The following is a 23,293-nucleotide window of genomic DNA, read 5'->3' as shown; positions in this document are numbered from 1 at the left end:
TTTTCAATCACTTTCCAGGGTCTTGGTCACAATGTTTAGATCCAAATTTTAAGTTCACTTTTGATGAGTTTTTAATTACACTGAATTTTGTGGAGAGAGAGACAATCTCCTGTAATGTGTTAAGTGTGCATGACTAAAATCATGGCATGATGAACAAAAAATATACTGTACAATATACATTACAATCAGAATATAAGTAGTGACTCAGAAGTCACCTCCACACTCATTAAAGTTCTGTGTATCCAATATTTCTTATGGACTTGGAAGGTTTTTAGTTTCTATAACTGCTTCATTAGGCACCGTTGCCTGTTGCAAAAAGGATGCCATCAGAAATCTGACTGAGAGCAAAACTGTCAAACATGAATGCCTAGAGACGTACTTAGGTTCTTAAAATCAATTCTTAACTTGAAGCCTCAAGCATTGAAAATTTGGCCCAGTAATTCAAGCCTCCTTGTTTTACTTGCTGCCTTTCCCCCTGCCTTTCATTATTCCAAAGTTTTCACTAGTTAGTATCTTAGAGTGAAGGTAGACACAGAAACTGAATTGTTCTTTTGCCATACTTTTCTCTATGCCATTATTAGGAAACCTCGATAGAGAGGCATATAATTCTGCTGTCTAAGGCATACCTGTTTAAATGCTAAAGTTGCGTAAGTTTCCAGTGCTTGTCAGTGCATTCACTTAAAAATGTAATATCCATAGAATTATACCGAATTTGAAAAAAAACCCAAAACCCATAGTTTGAAAAAACTCTCCTTTTGTATCTTTTAATTATAGGATACTCTGTTTGGAGAGTTGACTGATTCCAGTGATGAAGAAATTGATTATAATGCTCATCTTGTGGAAAGCATGTTAGGAGAAGGAAAAGTAGAATCTCAGAATAATTGTAGCTTCGTCAGTATGAATGAGAGCAGTGACGATGAGAAACCACATGAACCTCATGGTAGAGAGATCTCAACTAAATTGAGAGAGAATGAAGAGATACCAAATTGTATAGACACTTTCACAGCAAAATTAAGAGATGAGGAGAAAGATGCTGAAGCAAAGCAAACTGAGCTGACTGTTTCAAGTATAAACACACTGGCCAATGAAGAACATTCGGAAGAGGTTTCTGAGAATATAGGCTCTGCAGAGACAGACCTAACAGTGAAGGTAGCAACACCTAAACTGGAAGCCATCAATGAGAAGGAAGTCCATACTGATCACATACAAATACAGGATAAAACCTCTTCAATGGAGTGTATGTCATCCAACTTCCAATACTTGCAAGAAAAATCTAGCGAGCTAGTACAGACAGAGAAGACTTTATTTAATAATGTAAGTACTACAGCTATTTCTCAAAATTTGAACGAAATGTCTAGTGAATTAATGGAAGCAGAGGAAACTGAATTGCCTGAAAAAGTAAAAACACCAAAACCAGAATCCACTCTCAGGGGTGGTGATCACTTGCAAATCGGGGAACCCATCCTTACACCTGAAAGTGTGTTGGTAACGCCTGAGAATTTTGAGGAAGTGATGGGGAATGAAGAAATGGAAAATGAATCCAGTGACCTACAAACAAAATCTAATGTAGTAAATAAAACGCTCTGTGAAGAAGAGCACATGGAAAAGGTAACCACAGAGGAGAGAACAATAGCTACAGTAAACACAAAAGGATTCTGTATAGAGACGAGAAATACACTACATCATAATGAAGAGGAAGATGCAAGATCTGGTTTCAGAAATTCTAAACACTTTTCTGGAGCAGAGCAAGATAATGAATTGTCATGCCAGTATAATGGTGAGAGAACACTTACTCAGCCTGAAATAGATACTGAAGCTAAAGATAAAGCCACTAAATCACAATGCTCTGAAAAAGAAGTAAGCAATGAAGAGACACTGGATAAACAACTTGAGCATATAACACAACATGGAGCAAATGAAAATGGACTGGGAAACAATGCTTTTAGACATGACTCATTTGTACTTGCCACTGAAAGAAGCAGTGATTCATTATATGTGGATGGGGAAAACCACATTGCAGATGTATGCAGAACTGTTTGCTCAGTGTCTGCAGAAGATGGAGATGGAGAACAGCACAGAACTGGAAAACAGTGTGTTGAGGTCATCATAACTCAGCCTGAACAAAGTATTTTCACTGGTAGGTTAGTAGATGAGAAAGACTTTCTAGAAACAAGTACCTTTGCTAAATCACGCCATGTCATGGAAGTTGGAGAATTACAAGAGCCAAAGGAGGAAAAGTATTTGCATGCTAACCTAGATAATGAACAAAAAGATGCTAATAAACTATTGCAAAAGAAAACAGAATTTGAAACTACCCTTATGTCACCAAACCCAGCATTTGGTATTGAAGGACAAAATGATCCACTAGAACTTGAGGAAATAGTTGCCAGAGAACATGTCACAGAAAGAGCTAGTGAAATGAGGCAGGCCAAAAATACATATATTTCATCTGAGAACAGTTCTTCTGAATGTAAAACCTCCATTAGAGTATTTGAACCTCAGGAGACTGAAATGGAAATAGACCACTTGGAACTTAGAGAGAGAAGCAGTGGGCCATTGGAAATTGAAAAAATGGATAATATGAAATCTGTCATAACAGAAAGTGAACAGTCCTCTTGTGCACAGTTGTTGCAACCTGTGGTTTCATGTTCAATACCTGAAAGTTCTCAGTGCGATGAAATAAAAGAGAAAATAAATTACAAACCGTGTGAGAGAGTGATGATTCAGAACTGTCACAATTCACTTGATCTGAAAGAGAATGGAGTGGAGGAAGTAGAGATGAGAACCCAGATTTCAGATGTCTCAGACCAGGCTCTGTCAGAAAAAGATGCTATTGAAAAACCAGCTTTACCTATGGAAGATGTCTTGAAGACTGGAAGTATAGATACTAAAGAAATAAACTCGCCTGTCACAGCAACACTTATTTTGGAGACCACAACTTTCAACTCTCAGGTGCGTGATGAACCTTTCAAACAGAATTGCCAAGTATTTAACACTAGCAGGGAAGAAGATTCTAGTATAGCACTTAGGACTGCTTCATCCCTAACTAGAAAAAATGAAAAATATAATCATGTTATCCAAAGTGTGCCTAATTACTCCCTAGAAAATTTGGTGAAGGGCAAGACTATCCACAATGAGAGAGAAAAGATCAAGCAGCTTGATTGTCCCAATGACAAATATGAAAATAAAAATAGAGCAGAAACTGAAAAAGAAAAGGAGCAGCCAAATGCCAAAGAATCACAAAAAACAATGGTAGATACACAGATCTTAGGTATGAGTTCTGTGGACAGTGGTACACATGTAGAAAAGGAAGCTAGTCTAGTTTCTGAAGAAGCAGAATGTGGAACATGTAACCTGAAGGAAATTAGCACAACTCTTTCTGAAATAAAAGACACTTCACCTCACATAGTGGAGTCCTTTTGCTCTTTTGAAAGTCAGGTGAGACCTACAGAACATAGACTTGATGGAACAACAAAGAACAGAGACAAAGAACTGAACTTTAAGCTACATGGGGAGAAAAATGAAAATACATCTTCTAAAAGTACTTCTGAGGTTCCAGAGGAGACAGATGAATCTGAAGAGGAATACTTTCCTTTTAGAAAGGTCAAGTATATAAAAGAGCATGAACGTTTTTTAGTCTGCAATGAGAACTCAAGAATTTTCAGGACTGATCTAGAAGATGTGCCAGCATTGCACCCAACTGTTGAAGAAAATAATGACAAAATGTATGAAATCCCTCCTTCGGTGTACTCAGATGCACTAGCAGATATGGCAGCACCTTGTATAACTAATCAGTCTCCAAGCATTATGAAGGAGCCGTCAAGTTTAACAGAAGAGATTTCTAAATCTGAACTTTTCTCAACACCTGAAACTGTATTTCATAATGATGAAAATGAGAGAGCTGCTGAAAGCAGAGAAAATTCCAAAACAATTGAGTCAGCATCTGATAATGAGAATAGCTTGATAAAAATACAAGAATCGTCTACACTTGCTGAAGTTTCAGAAAAGCTCCCAACAAAACAGACTACTCCAGAAATTAATTTATCACCAAAGCAGATGTTAGCCAAGTGTCCAGAAATCTACAAACATGTTATTAAAAATGGTAAATTAGACACCAGTGAGTCAGGCAATTTCTTACAAATAAATGGTGATGAAAAACTTGCATCAAATATGGAACAAAGTGTGTCATGTGATGCTGGCATAGAAGTGTCTGCAGCACATACAGTGTTTAATGAAGAATTAAATGATAAACAAAAAGAAACTTGTGTTGCTTTTGCTTCAGCAGATAACACAGATATTATTCAAAATGGCTGTCAGTCTGATTTTGGTGGCAGTCACAGTGATGTTTTTCTTAATGAGACAGATTTTCAGAGAAAAAGTAGAAAGAATTCTGTCAGAAGTGATCAGCATCGAATCCTATCTGATGAAATGTCTGACCCTAGACCAGTCAGTCAAACCTCTGAATCACCAAAAACAATATTTGAGAAAACACACATTGTGGACTCAGAGCCCTCTGTAGATTTTGTATCTAAAAATAACAATACTTCAAAAAGCCACGAACCATCTGATGCCTTAAATGTTTCAGCCAAGACCTCAACCCAGGCATACCAGGACAGGCTAACACAGAAATTACCTCCAGGTAAAGGAACAACAAAAATTCTGCAGGCCCAATTAAACCAGCCAGTTCTAGCCAATGCTGATACTTCTACACCAACCAAACGTTCCCCTGAGATCATCAATAAAATTAGACAAGAGGTGGGTCCACCTTTACCTCCCCTGCTCCCACCTCTGATAGCTACTCCTCCAAGAACTCGACGTCCTGTTTCCCCAATAATGTCTTCATCTAGCCAATCTTCTCTGCCATCTCCTCTTGATGGTTTGATTTCTCCTTTAAGAGTAACTCCAGTTCCTCCACTAATGTCTCCTTTGTCAGATGCTCCAAAGTACAAATCTCCCCCTATCTTTTCCACTCCATCTCCTTCAGAGACAACAGTAGGTCAAAGAATCCTGTCCTCACCTTTGCAGTTCTGTGCTGCCACACCAAAGCATGCACTTCCTGTACCAGGAAGACTTCCTCCGTCTGCAGCTGGTAGTGCTGCTTTAGATGTTCCTCAGCAGAACTCTGTGAAAATATTGGACACTATGTATCCAGAGCTATCAGCAAGAGCAAGAACGCTTAATATTCTCCGAGGTAACATTCAGCCCAACAGGCATGCTCCTTCAGAATACAAGAATGTACCAGGGCCACTGAGTCAGTTCAGTGGGTTTCAAGCAATTTCTTCTACAGCTACTGCTTTTGTTAAAACAGGGAGTAATTCAGAATCTCACAGTAGTAAAGATCAAAAAGATGCAGGGGGTCAGAGTCATGTTGGAAAAAGGATATTATCAACCTCTATGCCAAGAAGTGCAAAGAGGTTGAGGCTAGATAGTGAATCACTGCATTTGGAGACCAAAGAAGATGTTGCAGACGAAGTTACAGGAGACTTCAGTATTGAAGTACAGAGTGTTGCAAGTAAAACTGTCTTACTCAACAACTGTGAAATTAAGCAATTAGCAAACACCTGTAATTCAGAATTGCCTTCATCAGTAGACAGTATAATTGATCCTGTGACTTTGGCATTGAAGAAAATTACTGAATCCTGTATTGACTTGTTACCTGTTATTCGGAGTCATATATTTGTGGGAAATATTTCGAAGGTCCCGGTAATGACTGATGTAGAGAAAGAAGTTGTTTATGAATTCAGTATCACGAACAAGGTATGTAGTGTAATTCTGAATTTTGTTTTAATAATCACCTTTGTCCAAATGGAGAGAATATAAATCTGAAAAGTTTAGACTAAATTAGCAGACTGGCCAATTGTAATGCAGATATGTATACTACCAAAATGGAAAGATTAGAAGGCACCTTCTAAAACCATAGAAATTTAAACCAAGAAAACATAAAGACAAGTTAAGTGCGTTTATCTTGTAGCTTTTGACATTCACAATGTTTTATTTGGTATCCAGATACAAAACCATGAGTAAATTAGTTTTGTTTTATTTATCTCACCTTAGCATTGTTAGATGAGGCCTGCAAACTTTTATTGTGGTTGCTAACATAGCTAATTATGGATTAGTGAATTTTCCTTCTCTACAGGACTATGGTCCCCTTAAGTTACTATCTTTTATGTTGGGGGAAAGGCATTTCCTTATTCCTAGTTCACTCCATCTGAGAATTATGATACCATCCATTTAAGAATCCTGAAGTATAGGGGAAGGGGAGAGCAGGTATGGGACAGACACCTTTGATTGAGTCTTTCACAAAGGCACGCTATAGTCCTTGTGAGAGCATAAGTTGGCTGGCATGATGGGCCATAGCAAAAGGCTGCAAACTTTTGAAGTAATAATCTTGTGTTAATTAAAGTAGCCCAAAATTTGCCTACCCAAATTTTCATTGTTCATCAGTGTTTCTCCATGATCTTATGTGCCAGTCTTATTTCTTAAGTTGTTATAGGTCTGTGATATCTCATAACTTGAACACATTTATTTTCATTTTATTTAAAGGAGGACAATGGAAAGCCACACTGTGCTTTATAGTTTATTATACTTTTTGGTAGGTCTTGTCCTCATCTTGGTTACTTCTATTTTTTATCTTTTTAAAATGGTTGTAAGTATCACCATGCAACCTTTTAGTACAATTACAAAGAGCATGATAATTCTTTCAAGGGCAGTCTCACAACCGTGTTCACTCAGCATACACTAAGAGTAATACTTTAATCTTGTGAAGCCCTGTCAGCTGTACTGTGGATAATGAATGTTAGTAAAAATTGCTGTTGTGTGTTGTAGCATTTAGCAGACCCACTGCTGCATGCTATTCTCGATGAACTGAAGATTCAGAAGATGTCCTTGAACCATAATTTCACTCAAGCTCTCTGTAGAGTATACATAGGAATCTGTCGGCAGTTTGGAGATTTGGAAAGAGCCCGCCTGTTCTGCTACAGTTTACTTAAGGAAGGTATGGTGTCATATAGGCATTTTGTGTTTGTATGTTTTTTTTCTTTCTAGGTTGTTTTCATCACCTTTTATAGGCATTTATCTTAAATTCCAATGAAAGCTGTTTAAGTAAACAGTGCCAAAATGCACTGTGGTTCTAAAAATGTGAAGGTGAATTAAAAAAATTAAAATTGTCTTAATTGATTTTTTTAATGTTGAACCTTGATTTTTCAGTGTTGAGAAATGCAAAGAGTAAACAGTGTGCAAATAACACATTTATTTAAATCCTTTTAATACAGAAATATAACAAATGTTTTCTTTGCTTAACTTTCTCTTTTAAACATTATTAGAATCTCTGTCCTACTTGGTACATTTATCTCATCAGAATCACTAAGGGGACTCACTGAGAATCTTCATCTTGTTCTCTGGGGAGCACGAGGATTTTCTTACCCAGCAGCCTATTTTTGCATTGACTTTCCTCCTGCAATCTTGTCTGAGTGTCAAGAAACTTTTTGCTCATCTTCACTTGTCCTATTGAGAACAAACATAGCACTTGCTTGCATGTTGCAGCTAAGATATTTCAGCATAACTTACTGGTAAATCAGAAGGATCATGAAGTTAATATTCACAAGTATCTGATCCCTTCCATCCATATGTGCATGTACAGGTTGAACCTCTCTAGTCCAGAACACTCTGGTCCAGAAACATCTGTCATCCGGAATGATTTTAGTTAGCTGGATGTCCACTTTTCATGCAGGTGGCCAGGTTTCCCACAGTCCCATAAAATTTGTTTACATCCACCAGTACTATATCTTAGTGTTGGTAATGTTGCTAGACAATATTGACCTCTCGTGGTCTGGAAAATTCTCTGGTTCGGAACCAGTCGGGTCCCGAGGGTGCAGGATAAAGAGGTTCAACCTGTGTTTCTTTGCTTCTTCATGACAAAGGACATTATAGTTAAAATTCTTCATATATGATTTAGCAGCATTTATGTTCATGCATAATGTCTTTAACGTATGAAGAAATTATTCATTAACAGTATATAGTACACTGTTAAGACAAGGTCACGTTCAGCATGTTCTATTGATACCAAGCTCTTCTTCAGGTGATTGTGCCTATTCAATGAGCAGACTCTGTATGGACATCTGGTGTGCAAGAGTGGACATTTTTGGCCATCATACTAAGTCACTGGTATGACAGATTAAAGAGGAGTTCCCAGTATCAACTTCCTCCACTGACTGTAAGATGGGAGTTTATTCATTTTCTAGCTATATTAGGTGTTTATCTGCTGCCTGCCCACCTTCTTTTCCTTGGGTTGCACAGTGGGAGTCAGGGAAAGTGTGTCTAGAGAGGATTTCATGACAGGTATTAAAAAAAAAAATGTGGCCCTCATAAATGTAACCCCTCCTGTTCTATTTGCCTAGTACAGTGGTCTCCAACCTTTTTACACCCAAGATCACTTTTTAAATGACAGACCAAGCCAAGATCTACCGCCCCGCCCCTTCCTTGAAGCCCCGCCCCTTCCTTGAAGCCCCGCCCTCTCTATTCTTCTCCTCCTCTCCATCACTTGCTATCCCCAATCCTTATACTACTGCTTTTTTTTTTTTTTATTCTTCTGTAGGAAGAGGTTTTTCCAACATTTGGCCTGTCTACACTGGACCAAATGTCAGAAAAAAAAAACCCTTCTTTTGGAAGCCACCTTATTCCTTGTGGAAAGAGGAATATAGGGGTGACCAAAAGAGCCTGTTTGCTCTTCCACTAAAAAAGCGGAAGAACAAACACAACCCTGGATGCAGAAGAGTTTTTCTGGGATATCTCCAGAATCCTGAAAAACTCCTGCAGTCTAGCTGGACCCTTGCTGTGTTGAGACAGGATGTGTAGGCTCTGGGGTGGGAAGGAGGGATTTGGGTGTGGGAAGGGGTGAGAGGTGCAAGCTCCGGTAGGAAATCTGGATGCAGGAGGAGGTGGAGAAGGGGACACTGGCTCAGGGAGGGGGCTCCAGGCTGGGCAGTGTTGGGATTCTAAGCAAGCCACAGGCTTGCGGATGTGAGGGTGCAGGAATTTGGGTTGGGGTATGTGAGGGGCTTAAGGCATGAGGTTCCAGTGTTTGATAGGCTCAGATCTAGGGTCTGGGAAAGGGGGAGTGCAGGAGTGGTTGTGCTCAGATGGGGGCTTGGCCCCAACTGGGGGTTTGTTGGCCAGGCTTCATTTTTAAATAGAATACTATGTTAAACACAACAAGTTTCTGCATTGTCTTTATTTAAGAGAATGGCAGGGAACCTGCCTTGAGTCAGGTGTCACTGACACATAGAAAAGTCATTTGGGAGCAGGGGCACAGTACTGGGGAGGAGTGCTAGTGGGTTCTGGAGCAGGGAACAGGGTACCAGTGGGGGCAGGGGAGAGGGGGCAGGGTGCCAGGACAGGTTTCTGCAGCAGGGGACAGGGAGCTGGGGGGAACAGGTTTCTGCAGAGGGGGGAGCAGGGGGACAGGTTTCTGTAGTAGGAGACAGGGTGCCAGAAGGAACTGGTTTCTGCAGGGGGGGCAGGTTTCTGCAGCAGGGCCGGGGGGACAAGGGAGAGGGAACAGGGGGCCAGGAGGGCGGGGGACATGTTTGGGGAAGAGGAGAGGGAACAAGGTTGGGGGCAGGGAATTCCCTACACCAGCCACGGAGGGAAGCCTCCGACCCGCGCTCCCTCCACTCCAGCCCCGCTGCCCTGCGGTCAGTCCGAAGAAAAGTGGCTGTCCGGCCAGCTGGCCATGGTGCTCAGCCAGGGTGCCACAAAGCTCCACGTGGGCAGGCGCAGAGGGGAAGCTGCCCAATCAGCTGGAGCGCGGTTCAGCCTCCTTTGGGCTGAATGCCACAGCCAGCTGGCTAGCCAGCTTCTCCTCTGCGCCAGCCCAGGGAGGCTGCGCCTAGCTCCAGCTGTGAAAGCCACAGTCAGCTGGCTGGGGTGTTTCAGCCCTCCCGACCTCCCAGCTCCCACCATTGCTCGCAGCTACTCACCTGTGTTGTTGCTTAGTGAGTAGCTGCTCCTCAAATGAGGAAATCTAATGTAAATGTACTGCGCAGGCTCGCAGTTCAGAGAGGGCTCAAGAGCTACTCTTAGAGCCCCTGAGATCTACCAGTAGCTCACGATCTACTGGTTGGTGACCACAGGCCTAGTATGAGGTTATTCAACATAGGGGAAACTTCTTACTTTTTTACACAACTCTAGAAGACTAGGCCTGAGCCTCCTTTGTGCTCTGCGTTGAGAGAGTTTGTGAGCGTGCACACGCACCTCAGGCCAGACCCACTCAGACAAACCACCATGAAGAGGCTTTCTTCTGTAAAGAACAAGATTACAGTTCAGCAGCCTCCTCTTTGTTCGCAGTTTGCATGCTGCTTCCAGCTCAGTCCCTGTTGAGACCCTGCTGGGGGCAAAGGGTACATCGTACAACACAACCCCCCTTACAAACATGTTTTAACTCCCACAGCAACTAAGCCCCACGAATATCAAATCCATGTTCTCCCTTTGTGTCACTTAAACTTCTCTCAGGGTGCTCTGAGCTTTTCGATCCTACCTGTAAAGAACACAAATCAAGATTACAGTTCAGCAGTCTTTCCTCTCTGAATGCAGCATATGTGCTGCTTCCAGCTCAGCCCTGCTGAGACCCTGCTGGGGGCAGAGGGTACATCCTGGCAGGAACCAGGAAGTTCTCTTGACATGTCATAGTTTGTAGTCCACAGTTGTAGTTCCCAGGGTTGCTGCTAAAGCACACTAGACCTTGGGCTACACCATTCCCCCACTTAGTGAAAGAGTGACCTTATCCCTTTTCTTAGTCAAGAAATCTCTCAGTTAAATATTACATCCTACCCCCCTATATTATATATATTTCCAAGAACATCCTGCTGCACATCCCACAGCAGCTGTGGTCAAACCCCTCAGTCTTTACTCTTCTTTCATCAGGCAGCCCTCTGTTATAACTTGAGCCAGACAAGTGCCCTGCGCTGTCTTGTTGAGCGCCACACAGCTGGTGGTGTTATCTTTAGGCACCTCTTTGATCTGATCCCACTCTGTCTGCCCTTCTCCATTCCAATTAGGTTAGTTCAGAGTCTCTTCAGTTTGGTTGGCTTCCTCCATTGTCTCCATGGTCTGGTCAGGCTCTTCCAAGTCAGAATATTGAGAGTCTAAGTCAAAATGGTCTGAGTCTAGATATGGTGACTTGTTGCAGTGTAACCCTGGCTTCCCTTCCTTGCACTGCCCATGTCCCAGGTAGAGACTCTATAGATGGACCAGGTGCCTATATAAGGAACACCCTTCCTGACACACATACCCCCACCATGTGTCCCTCCATCTCAGGTTTTTTTTCCTTCAGCATCCATTGCCCTGTTGAACATCCTGGAGCGTATAGACATACTCCAGCAAACTTTCATCATCCTCTCTCTTTTGGACTGGTCCCATGTGGGCATAAATATAATTATCTGAGGAGAGATCCAAACTTAAATCCGTGCAGGAAGGACCTGGTGAAGTCGGGTTTCTTGGATTTTAAGGTGTACTTGCCAGCTAGCTTCTAGATGAAGGTGATTAATTACCAGTCCTGCTCTCCAAATATGACTATTTTTATCTGAGTTTGTACACAGACTCTCAAAGGAATAAGACAACACTTATGATATGAGGTTTAAGGAACTCTGCTAATCACAGAGAAAGTTGAGAGGTAACATGGTTACTAGGCATATATACTTGTACATGGGAAAATATCTGATAATAGGAGCACAGGGGTTCAGTCTTGCTATCAAAGGTATAACAAGATTAATTGGCTGGCAGTTGAACTGTGAAATAAGATACAGTTTTGCAAGATTGAGAGTGATTTACAATTGGAACAGCTTACCAGAGGCTAGTGATGGGAATCACCTTCACTTAGTCTTTAAGGTGATGTTAGATCTCATTCTAAATCAGGGGTGTGCAATCATTTTTGAACGGGTTGCAGGCTGCCACAGAAGGGGCAGGGCCTTTAAATAGCAGGAGTTGAAAGGACTCATGCCTCCCCTGCATCTCCCAGACATCACAATAGTGGGGGGCAGGAGCTGCAAGCCCTTTCAGTTCCTGCTATTTAAAGGGTTCATTGCTCCTGGCCTTGCTTGCTAGCACGTTGCCTGGGAGGCGGAGATGCTAGAGCCCTGTCAACTGCTTCTATTTAAAAGGCTCACCCCTTTCCCAGGGCTGTTGCCTGGGAACTGCAGGGAAGGCATGAGTCATTTAACTAGAAGCAGTTGAAAGGGTTTGGGAGTCCCTGGCTAGCGTTGGGCCAGGTGCTGCAAGCTCTTTCAGTTGCCTCTATTTAAAGGGCTTGTGCCTGCTGGATGGCTGCTAGGCAATGCAGCTTCCTGGCAGGCGCCACTCCTTTAAATATAATCAGTTAAAAGGGCTTGCAGCTGCCAGTGCTGCTAGCTCATTGCAAGGGAGCTGGGACCTGTGAGCCATTTTAACTGCTCTATTTAAAGGGCTCATGTATTCCCTGCAGCTGCCAGGCAACATGCTAGGGGGCAGGGCCTGAAACTGCCACGCGGGCCGAATCAAAGCCTTAGGTGGGCCAGATCTACCCCACTGAGAGGCTTTTGCCCACCCCTTCTGTAAAGGATAAGTGTTAATCCAGTTCATGGGAGAAATTGTGACCTGTGTGTGTGGGGGTCAGATCGGATGTTTGTGGTGTTGACCACTTCAGTAACGCAGGAATTAGGGGGTCATGCAACATAATTAATAGGCAGCCAGTTTAAAACAAACCTAAGGACATATTTTTTCCATACAATGTCAGGGGATTTTGTGAACACCAGACACCTTACTTGGTTCAAAAATAAAATCCCACACAAGGGAAAATAATGTAAGTATCAATTATACAAAATAAAATTAAATATTTTTTTTTCAAATCTCATAATCTTGGGTGTAACTTTAATTTGCCAAAATAATTAATGTAAATTACACTACCAGTTCCTATAATTCCTGTTTGAAAGATGAATGATTTTGAAGATGTTATGTATATGCGAAGAATAATCTTCTGAAAATGATTTTAGTAAAGTAGCTCAAACTTTTTAAAAAGTGTGCTAATCTATCTTATGTACCTGTTTTATGTGCTGCAAAAATTAGATAAAATGCCTGTAAGGTGCTACCATTCATAATCTGAGTATTCAGAAGTTTCTCATTTTTAATTTGTCCTTTCTCTTCTCTCTTCTAGACTTCCCAGAATCTGCCAAATTAATTTTGTTTATCACAAGTGTGTGGATTGATATATTCTCCTTCCAAGGTGTGATTAATAAAGCTATGCAATTAATTGTCAGACAACGTGCAAGAGGAGAGGTGCTGACCTGTCTGAGTGCATATCTCAGTTGGGAAAAGGTAACTTGCACTTTTACTGTTTGGGCAGGCCCCCATGTCTGCACTGAGTTCTATGAAAGATCAAAGTCTAATTATACAGCTACAAATCCCCCACATCATTTGTTAAATTTTTCACCTAATACTGCTGTTTTTTCTGGCTTTTACTACTGTCAGGTGTCATTTTGTTAAAACCTGGATGAAACATATGTGTCTCTTTTTTTCTTTCTAAACCTGTTCTCTTTTAAAACTTTGCCTGCAAGTCCATTAACTTGTCCCTGACTTTCCTGTTTTAACTCTGATTTTATAAAATCTCCTCCCCCATCTTAACTCTTAACATCTTTCATATGTGACCCCATAGCCACGTTCTTTGCTGCATCCTGAAACTTGTCACCCATTCCATACCTCTCCCACCATATATCTCTATAGAAATAAAAGCCATTGTCGTCCTCCCCATCCTGCGATTATTTTTCTGGGGTGACCTATAAGAAGTAATACAGCCATCTAACTCTTGCTGTTAAAATCTTTGTAACATATCATCACTTATATTCATATACAGTATGTTTCATATCTAATGTAACTATAGAATGGTTTTTTGGTGCATAAAACTGCTAAATTTCATTAACTATATCCCATTTGACATACTAAAATGAGTTACCTCCATTATAAGCTCTTAAATCTGTTTACATCTTCATAAAGGTTTTGCTTACAGACAAGCTGTGCTGCTTTTATACTGTTGTATTTAAAGGTATAACCTTTGTATGCTGGTGACTTATTCCTGCTTTGAGATAAGGATACTCACACTAACTGCTAGTCTTATTCATTCCACATCTGAAGTTGTAGGAGTCTATGCAGTGCTGGAGGATCATGATTCAAGCATGCTGCTGATGTGTGAGGGGCCAGTAGTTACGATTGTATACTAGAAATTTTTATCTTTTTCCTTTTAAAAAATCCCAACAAACCTTAGGAAATTATTTTTTAAAAAAATCTTTCTTTAAAATATAGAATACAGGTCCAGTACTCAGAAATTTTAAAATGGTAGATTACAGTTTCCTTTGCAACCTTAATTTTGCCTCTTTGTATGTTTGCATTATGATGCAGTCTTTAATTACATGATCACACATTTTTTCCCCAGTAGAATACCTTTCTCATTCAGTGCACTGATTGGACATGGAAGAGGGTAGAGTTAAGCTTACAAGGGCAATTTTAAAAATGGTGTTTTGACTCTAAGAGCTTCTGAATTGCTATTCATAGGATTTGACACCTCTGGTATTGAGCTTCTGAACTGTCTTGAAAAGCAGTAAATGTGGGAGGAGGTGAGATCTTGCATGAAGATGACATCATTGAACTGTTCTATGTAAGGGAGTGCACCCTCTCCATGAGCTTTTTGCTTTGTCACTGCTGCAAATGGGGAATAGAACTAGCTCTGTTTTGCCCTCAAGACGAGACCCTAGCCTTGTATATTATATTGCAAATAGTGTAGTATAGTTTAATTAATTGTAGAATAGTCATAGCCTTCCGCTGGGTGTGGGCCCCTTACTGAGATGGTGTTGCACGTTGAGCCCCTTAAAGCCTGCTAGAGATGTACCTCTTGCCCACAATTGTTCCAGAATCTGAGACCCATATCCAGTCCTTACTATATGGATGAGAGAGGCCCTCTCTGCTATGTGATGTTCAGCTTGCTCTGCCTCCATTCTCTGGACCATGGTGAGATGATGTGGGTGCAACCTTATCTTTTGCCTTTCAGTGCCTAGAGCCTGATATTCTACTGGGTCTATTATTGGTACTGAATGAGAAGAAATTGTGCAAAAATCCTCTTGTATAGTTCAAGAGAGATCCCTCTGCTATGGATTCAGCATCACCTTCTCCCAAGGTCTTGAGACCACAATTTTCTTGGGTCTTGACAGAGAGTGGATCCCTCAGATTGCACCATTGGCACAGAAAATTGTTAAGGACAGGAGAATTTTTTGAACAATTAGTGCAGACGACAGCCTTTAAGACCACTGGGTCTGATGTCCTCATTGACCTATGTCACTTTGTTTCTAGTCTGAACATGAGATCATTGCAGATGTAAGTGGCAGAACATAAGCATTGCTTTCAGAGGAGACAGACTATTGCTCCTCAAGGGCTCAAACAGCTTTGCTGGTAATAGAATAGGGATAATATTCTCAAGGAGGAATCCTTTATTCTGCCTGATCCCTTTTTAATCATAATCATCACTGATATGTTTATTCTGTACTGGGGTGCACATTGTGCCTAGAATTGAAGGCCAGAAAGGAGTCTGTGATCATCTAGTTTGAGCTCCAGAATAACACAGACTATAGAACTTCACCAGAATAATTTGTTGTGTATATCTTTTTAGAAAAATGTCCAATCTTGATTTAAAAATTTTCAGTGATGGAGAATCCATTATGACCCTAGGTAATTCATTCCAGTGATTAATTTTGTGATTGTTTAAAATGTACACCTTATTTCCAGGCTGAATTTGTCTAGCTTCAGCTTCTAGCCATTGCATCATATTATACCTTTCTCTGTTAGACTGAAGAGCCCATTATTAAATATTTGTTCCCCATGTAGGTACTTAGAGTGATCAAGTTGCCTCTTAGCCTTCCCACACCTCTTCCAGTTTATCAACATCCTTCTTGAATTGTGGATACCAGAACTGGACAGAGTATACCAGTAGCGGTCGTACCAGTACCAAATACAGAGGTAAAATAGACTCTGACTCCTATTCAAGATTCCCCTTTTTATGCATCCCAGGATTACATTAGGGTTTTTTTTGGCCATGGTGTTACTCTGTGAGCTCATGTTCAGTTGATTGTCCATCATGACCACTGAATCTTTTTCAGAAACTTTGTTTTCCAGGATAGGATCCCTATTCTGTAAGTATGGCCTACATTCTTTGTCCCTACATTTATATATTTACACTTAGACACATTAAATTGTGGTGTTTTCTTAGGCACAATTTAACTAGCAATCCAGAGTGCTCTGTGTTAGTGACTTGTTTTCATTATTTACCACTCCAGTTTGATAAAGATTGCAAATGGCATGGTGATGATTTTATTGTTGCTTCCAGGTCATTAATAAAAATACATAATAGTATAGGACCACACATTTATTTCTGTGGGACCCCACTACACCAGTTCAATGCTGATTTCCCATTTACAGTTAGATTTAGAGACCTATTAGCCAGTTTTTAATCTATTTAATATGTGCCGTGTTAACATCATATCTTTCTAGTGCTTTACTCAAAATTTTGTGCAGTATCGTATAAATTGCCTTACAGAAGTCAAGTATAATTACATCAACACTACCTTTTATTGTCCAGATTTGTAATCTCATTTGAAAAAGATATCAGGTTAATTTAACTGAATCAGTTTTCCATAATGGATCAGTTTAATTGGATCAGTTTTCCAATCATGTTGATTGGCATTCATACTTTTCTTTAGTTCTTTATTATGAAAGTGCTAGATCAGCCACTCTGATATCTCGCCAAAGATTGATGTCAGACTGATAGACCTATAAATGACCTAGGTGATCATATTTGCAATTATTAAATAATTCACACAACATTAAGTTTCTTCTAATCTCTGAAATTTCCCCAATGCTGCAAAACTTATTAAAAATTGGCTTTGCTGGTCCAGTGAGCTCTTAGCCAGCTCTTTAAAAACTCTTAGATTTAATTAATCTGGGCCTATTGATTTTTAAATGTCTAATTTTAATAGTTTGTTGTTTAACATGCTCTTGATGTACTAGTGGAGTGGAAAAAGTATTATCATATGAAGAGACTTTTGTCATCTGTGTTTTTCCAAATACAGAGCTGAAATATTTATTGAACACTCTTGTTTTTCTCCATTATTAATGATAATTCTGCTATTTTTTCCACCTAGTAATGGGCCAATACCTTTGTCAGAGTTTTGTTTGTTCCTAGTATACTTTAAAAAATGTTCCGTCATTGCCCTTAGATCTATTGGCCATAGAATTTCTCCTTGTGTTCTTTCACTTAACTTTTTATAATTCCTAACTTCTAATTTATATTCATTGCAATCAACTTCTCCTTTCTTCCATTTGTTATATATTATTTTTGATAGCCAGCTTCACTTCACTTCACTTCTAAACCAGATTGTTTGTTGTTTTTAATTAGTAGAACTGTCTTCCTCGATTGGGACTTTTAATGTATCTAGTCAAGTGTTCTTAAACAAGTCCTCTTGAGCACATTTCCATCAAAATTACCATCTGCTAGGAGGGTAAATAAGCTTAAGCTTTGGCTGCTCCACTTCTTGTTCTCCGCCAGATCCCAGTCCCAGCCAGGGGATGTTCCTCTGCATATTTTAGATGTAAAAATGATTATTTTTACCTGGAAAATACCAGGCCACTTAGAAAACTCTATAGGTTACGTGTAGAATATGGGACAGTGAACAATGCTCCACTAGTTATGGCTCTAACCTAGAACTTAGGAGATTTGGGTTCAAGTACCAAAAACTTACTATGTGAAATAGGGATGTAATAGTGTAGTCGATTAACCAATAAGCAAAACCTTATAGGTTTATATTATAGACTACATGCATTTCCCTCCCCTGCCTCCTTCAGTACATTTTTTAGCAGGCAGGCAGCCCGGCTCAGTCCTGGCTCACGCCGGGTCCAGGCCAACCTTCACTTGCTGTGGCTGTTTTTAGTAGCCACATAGGCGGGCAGCCAAGCTCAGTTTCAGCTTGCACTGAGTCTGGGAGCTCAGGCATCCCCTAGACAGGGGCTGCTGCCACCCTGTGCTGCTGCCTCTTTATTAGAGGCAGCAGCACTGGGCAACAGGCAGGCAGTCTGCAACGGGAGCTGTTTTGTAAACTGGCTCCCCTCGCCAGTGGCAGAGGGCTCCAAGGGTGAAGCCAGAGTGCACTGACTACCAGCCCCACCTTTGGCGACTGTAGAATAGTCAACTAACTGATAAGAATTCATGAGGTTACTCGACTATTCAGTTTACCCATATTTAACATCCATAATGTGAAACTTGGGCAAGTCACTTAATCTTTCTGTAATTTCCATGCCCAATCTGTAAAAGTGGAATGGCAGTACTGCCTTACCACACAGAAATGCTGTTACATCTTTGTTAGGAAACTAGTGTCCCCTGATTTAAAGATTGACTCCACTAGAGCCACCACTGTATTAGTGGCATATTTCTGGCTAGTTTCCCTAGAGAAGATGTATAATGCAGCAGCTTGAAATTAAGACTAAATGTTCACCAATGAGTACTCTTTGGATTTAGCTTTGTGCTCTGATTCCCCAGTTGCAGAGAGTGGTCCATATTTAGTTAAGAATTCCTTCCCTGCAGTCGTCTTGGTAGTACACTGCTTTCTAATCTCTCTCACGTGAGACTACAGAGCTTCTCAATTACAAAAGAGAGGTTACTCATCAATAGCTGTTCAAGTGCTTGGTCATGTCTATTCCATTCTAGGTGTGCATGTGCCTACACACACAGTTGGAGATTTTTGTCTTAGTGTCATCTGTAGGGTTTGCTGTGGTGCCTCCTTTTGTGCTGGGTTCATGCTGGTATATTAGGTACTGCTGACCCTGCCTACACAACTTTTCAGTTTCTTTTTACCACCTGTGACCATTGGTCTAAGCACCCTGTCTTGCATCATAAGGCCATTAGCAGTTCTTACATTGCATTGTTCTGTCTCCTTTGTTTTGCCTTGTTAGCTACTTAGACCATTAAGCTAAGCTAGAGTAGTTGATCAGTTAAAGTCCTGGCTGGTGCAACTGGCTGATGCCTAATAGTGACATTCACAATAGCTGTTTAAAGTGCATGGGGGAGCCCCACAGAAAGTAGAGGTGTGGTACCTGTAAAAATATTTGCCCTCAAACTCAAAGGGAGCAGGATATTCATTTGAGGGTGCTCCACATGGAGTCCCCCCCCAACCCTGGTCAGAAGACTCAGTTCTCTGATGCTAGGGTCTCCAGTTATACTAATCTACTAGCGCCAAATACACCAGCGTGTGAGTGCAGCACTGTGAAAGGGGCTTCAGAGCTGACCCTATGAATACTCTTAAGGCAAAAATCTGTAGAGATGGCACACATGAGCATGCACACACCTAAGATAGAGTGGAAGTGAACAACACATCTCGAACAGTTATGAAAAGGTAGATAGCCTGAGTGCACAGAGGTGACTTCCAAAGAAAAAATGGTTATCTGCCCATCTTCCTTTCTGCCTTGGAGTTGTATATAATATCAGGGTGCTGCAGATAGAAAGAAGGAATTGAGGTGATGGTGACACTCCCTTAGGTGGAGTAGGGTGAAGATGTTATCCTCATGCTAGGACTCTCATGATCACCTTCTCTTCCCTCTGTGGATTTGGCTTTTCAAATCAGTTCCATCTCTCAGTGCCAAGGACATCATATTCCTTAGGTGGAAATTCATAGTCAGCTTTTGAAGAATAGGTTCTGGTAAGTAACAGTGCCTAATATAAGGATCCTTATTATCCAATCAGAATTCACCCTGTCTATAAAAGTATAAATATCCCAGTTTCATTCTAAGTCATAGTATCAGTTTAGTGTATTGCATACTCATTCCAGAATTTACTGCTATTCTATTGTATCAACATCTGTTCTGAGAAAACTGTATCTGTTGAGTTTGTACTGAGAGAGCAGCATTTAAATATTTTGGATATTTAAAGACTATAGCTGCATTTAAATTTGCTGATAGTTCTAGCTTCAGTTTAATGTGCTAAATAGCTTTGTCACGTTACTTTGCTAGGTTAAAATATTTTTGACACACTCGCTTCGAAACTAGCATTTAGTAAGGATTAGACAACCGCAACATTTTAACTCAAAAATTCACTAATGTGAGTTGTGAGCAACTATCTTTTTGCAGTGAAAAACGTTTTCTCATTCTACCGTAATTCAGACAAATGAAAATGTAATAATTGCAAAAAATCATGTCTGGAATGGTGCCATATATAGAAAAGGAAAATACTGAGGATATGTAAGTGGGGTTATAATTCCCAAAGTGATCAAATTACAGTATTCATACCAAGTGAATTCTTGTAAGAATCATGGATTATGGTTTGTCTGTTGGCCATTTTTAAGGTAAAATACTGAGAAAAGTATCCTTAGTTTGGGATACTTGCCTTTTCCTATTTTAAGATAAATCAATTTTAACTTTCCAGACTCCACCTTTGGATACAGGCATTATGGTCTCAAGCCTGCTTTTGGCAATACAGTTGTGTCCAAAAATGGAATTCCAGTTGAGTGAGCAATATGGAGAAGACTTGAGTGAAAGCACTTGGGAATATATATTTGCTATTGATCTCCTCTGCTGTCACTTGAAATGGACTTGGACCCATGACAATATCATAAGGTATTGTGCTACTTACTCCTTATGTTTTCTTGTTCGTTATATTCAAAAGCCAATGATTTTGCTTTTAGCTAATGAGCTTTAAAAACAAAATCCTGTTATGTTTCTCTAACTGATGACGATTCTGTACGTAAAATGGCTACTCTTTTTGGTAGTATCAGTCCATACTAGCAATAGCAACTGGTCAAAAATTATTTGCTTTGTAAATAGATTTAGTAGCGCCTCAGCCCAATGTATGAGTGGAAATGAAATGCTTGATCTTCTAAAAACAGTGGTTAATTTCCATCAGACAAAAGAATGACTAGAAAATGCACCTGAAAATTGAAATGCACTGTAGCCAAAACTACTTCAGTATTGAACAGCTGTAACCCAGACACAGTGTGACGAGTCTAGTATTTTAGGTTTCTTCTTCAGGAGGCAAGTAATTTCTTTAACTGGCTATTAAAAAGATAAACAAAACAACTGCTCAAGGATTGAAAATGTACAAGTTCCAAGTAGATGAATTATTGAGCAGGTGAGATTATAAAAGGCGGATAAAAATGTATCACACCGCTCTTCAGTTTTATCACATGATTAACAACACCATAACTGTACACAGAGTCTTTCAAGTCTGATGTTTTCAACTCCAATTTTCTTCCACAGTAAAGAGCTTTGGCCTGTCATGGATAAGTGGGTGAAGCATAGGAAAGGACATGAGACTATTCCACCTACCCCAGATATTATTGTAGCATCAACACTCAGGCTAATTGGTGAGTAAAACATGTTTTGGTTGAATTCCTACTTTTTATAAATACACTCTTTGAAAATGCCTGGATGACTTCTGGAAGCTGGAATGGCTTTTCAATTTCATTGTTACTTTAAATGTGATATTTCACCATTGAGTCAACAATTTTTATCGAAGATTTATTCCCTCTGACTGTGAAGATGAGTGATACTGATCTGTATTTCAGTCTTGTGAACAGAAATTGCTATGGCCTTGTGGAAGGCTATATAGTAGATTCCTAATGACTCAATTACTATCTATGTTTATTACTGGAAAGTAAAGAGTTTTTTCTCTTTGTGGAAAAGGTACACATTAAATTCTGATGTCCCTATATTTTAGGGTTTTTCAAACTTCCCTCACATTTTCTAGTAGATTCCTAAACTTGCATAAAACAATCTCTTCCTCCTGTCATAATTATACATCATTGACTGCGAAAGGAATTTCTTACATGGAAACACATATTGGAAGAGTATTTTAGTATATCTTAATTGTTTTGTAAAACATTTTTGCAGCTGGAAACTAAAATAATTTAATACCATTTAACTAGCCAGCTTTCTGTGGACCGTAACTTGGAAATCTCTGTACAAATTAAAATATTTCCTATGCATTTGCTCATCCCATATAGATTTTATTACCGTATACGCTTACCTTTGGTTGATTCCAGTAGGTGACACTCTTCTGCTCTGAGTTAGTAAAGAAGAAAATTTCTAGCACAGCAGTTTATCAGCCTTCTTTTCATTTGTAAACCTCTAAAACATTTCACATGGACCCTTTTGGAAATCTTAAACAGAGGCTGTGTCTAACACTGCTAGGGGGTTTTCAGCAGAAAATATGCAAATCGTGCTCTCATTTGCATATCTTCTGCCAATCCTTTTTGAAGACGAGGTTTTGCCACTAAAAAGCCCCGTGTAGATGGGGCCATTTGTCAGAAAAAAACCCTTTTTCGCATGGTCCTGTAAACCTCATTTTTTGAGGAATTAAGGGATCTTGTGGGAATTAAGGGAATGAGAAATATATTTTGAGTCTCTGAGCTAAACTCCACTACCACAACCACATCAGTCATTTGTTGTGGAAGCAGCAACTTCTCCTTCAAGTGGTCCCTGTGGGGGCTCTACTTTGGGTGCTGGTGCGTCCTTGCACCAGTGACTGGAGACTTTTTCTAGCAGTTTCTACTGCACCGCACACGTGCTGCAGCGCTCCCTTGTGCTGTTGAAATCCATTAGGCGCGTGCGCGGTGCAGCTCCTCAGTTCCTTCTCTACCGTCCTCGGCAACAGATGTAGCCTTTCATTCTCTCAAATTTCTGTTAAAAAATAGACAAGTACCCAGTTAATCCCTATAGTTACCTCATTATCCAAGTTCTTTCAGCCCCTTTTCCTCCTTCCCAGTCAGTTTAAAAAAAAAAAAAAAAAAAAAAGTTCTTCCTTGCGGCTCGCTGCTTTTCCCCCCAGCACCTCATTCCCGGTTCTCCTGGCTTTAAGAGGTGCGAGTCTTGCCGCGATGCTGTGCCCATTTCTGACAGACATTCTAAGTGCATCAAGTGTCTGGGGGAGTCACATCAGACACAAAAGTACCCCACTGCTCTAAACTCACCGCAAGAGCACGTTGTGATCTGGCTAACAGACTCAGGACACTCCTACGAGAAGTCCCTTCTCCCATCTTCAGAGGACTCTCTTATGGCTCCAAAACCGGCCTCGCAGAGTAAGGGTATGGACAAATATCATCCCTCTACCCACTCCAGCCTCGCGGCGTCGAAAACAGGCCTTTCCCCAACTCGCTCACTACCCTCGGCACCGACTGCCACACAGGTCATCACCGAGGATAGACCCGGAACATCTGGTTTATCACTGCCTAAGACATCGGCA

General features: G+C 40.4%; 1 protein-coding gene across 3 annotated transcripts in view; it reads left to right on the top strand.

Annotated features, from left to right (window-relative positions):
* The window catches only part of ICE1 (interactor of little elongation complex ELL subunit 1), a 54,593-nt gene that overhangs the window by 18,377 nt on the left and 12,923 nt on the right, over positions 1–23,293 (top strand). The window contains exons 14-18 of one of the 3 annotated variants that reach the window (XR_012901813.2): positions 775–5,757; positions 6,826–6,994; positions 13,184–13,344; positions 15,898–16,029; positions 20,480–20,617. Coding sequence is in view for 2 of the 3 variants with exons in the window: in XM_075921506.2 (XP_075777621.2) it covers positions 775–5,757; positions 6,826–6,994; positions 13,184–13,344; positions 20,480–20,670; positions 21,310–21,416 (5,611 nt within the window). In the remaining variant the exon portion in view is untranslated. Of the gene's footprint in view, positions 1–774; positions 5,758–6,825; positions 6,995–8,077; positions 8,213–13,183; positions 13,345–15,897; positions 16,030–20,479; positions 20,671–21,309; positions 21,417–23,293 lie in introns of those variants that run through there. The other 2 variants (XM_075921506.2, XM_075921507.2) reach the window with 2 other exon arrangements.

Source organism: Pelodiscus sinensis, chromosome 2 (genome assembly GCF_052426305.1).
Source record: "Pelodiscus sinensis isolate ZL-2025 chromosome 2, ASM5242630v1, whole genome shotgun sequence".
NCBI lineage: Eukaryota > Metazoa > Chordata > Testudines > Trionychidae > Pelodiscus > Pelodiscus sinensis.
The sequence above is the reverse complement of the archived record's forward strand: the minus strand, read 5'-3'. Positions and strand labels throughout refer to the sequence as shown.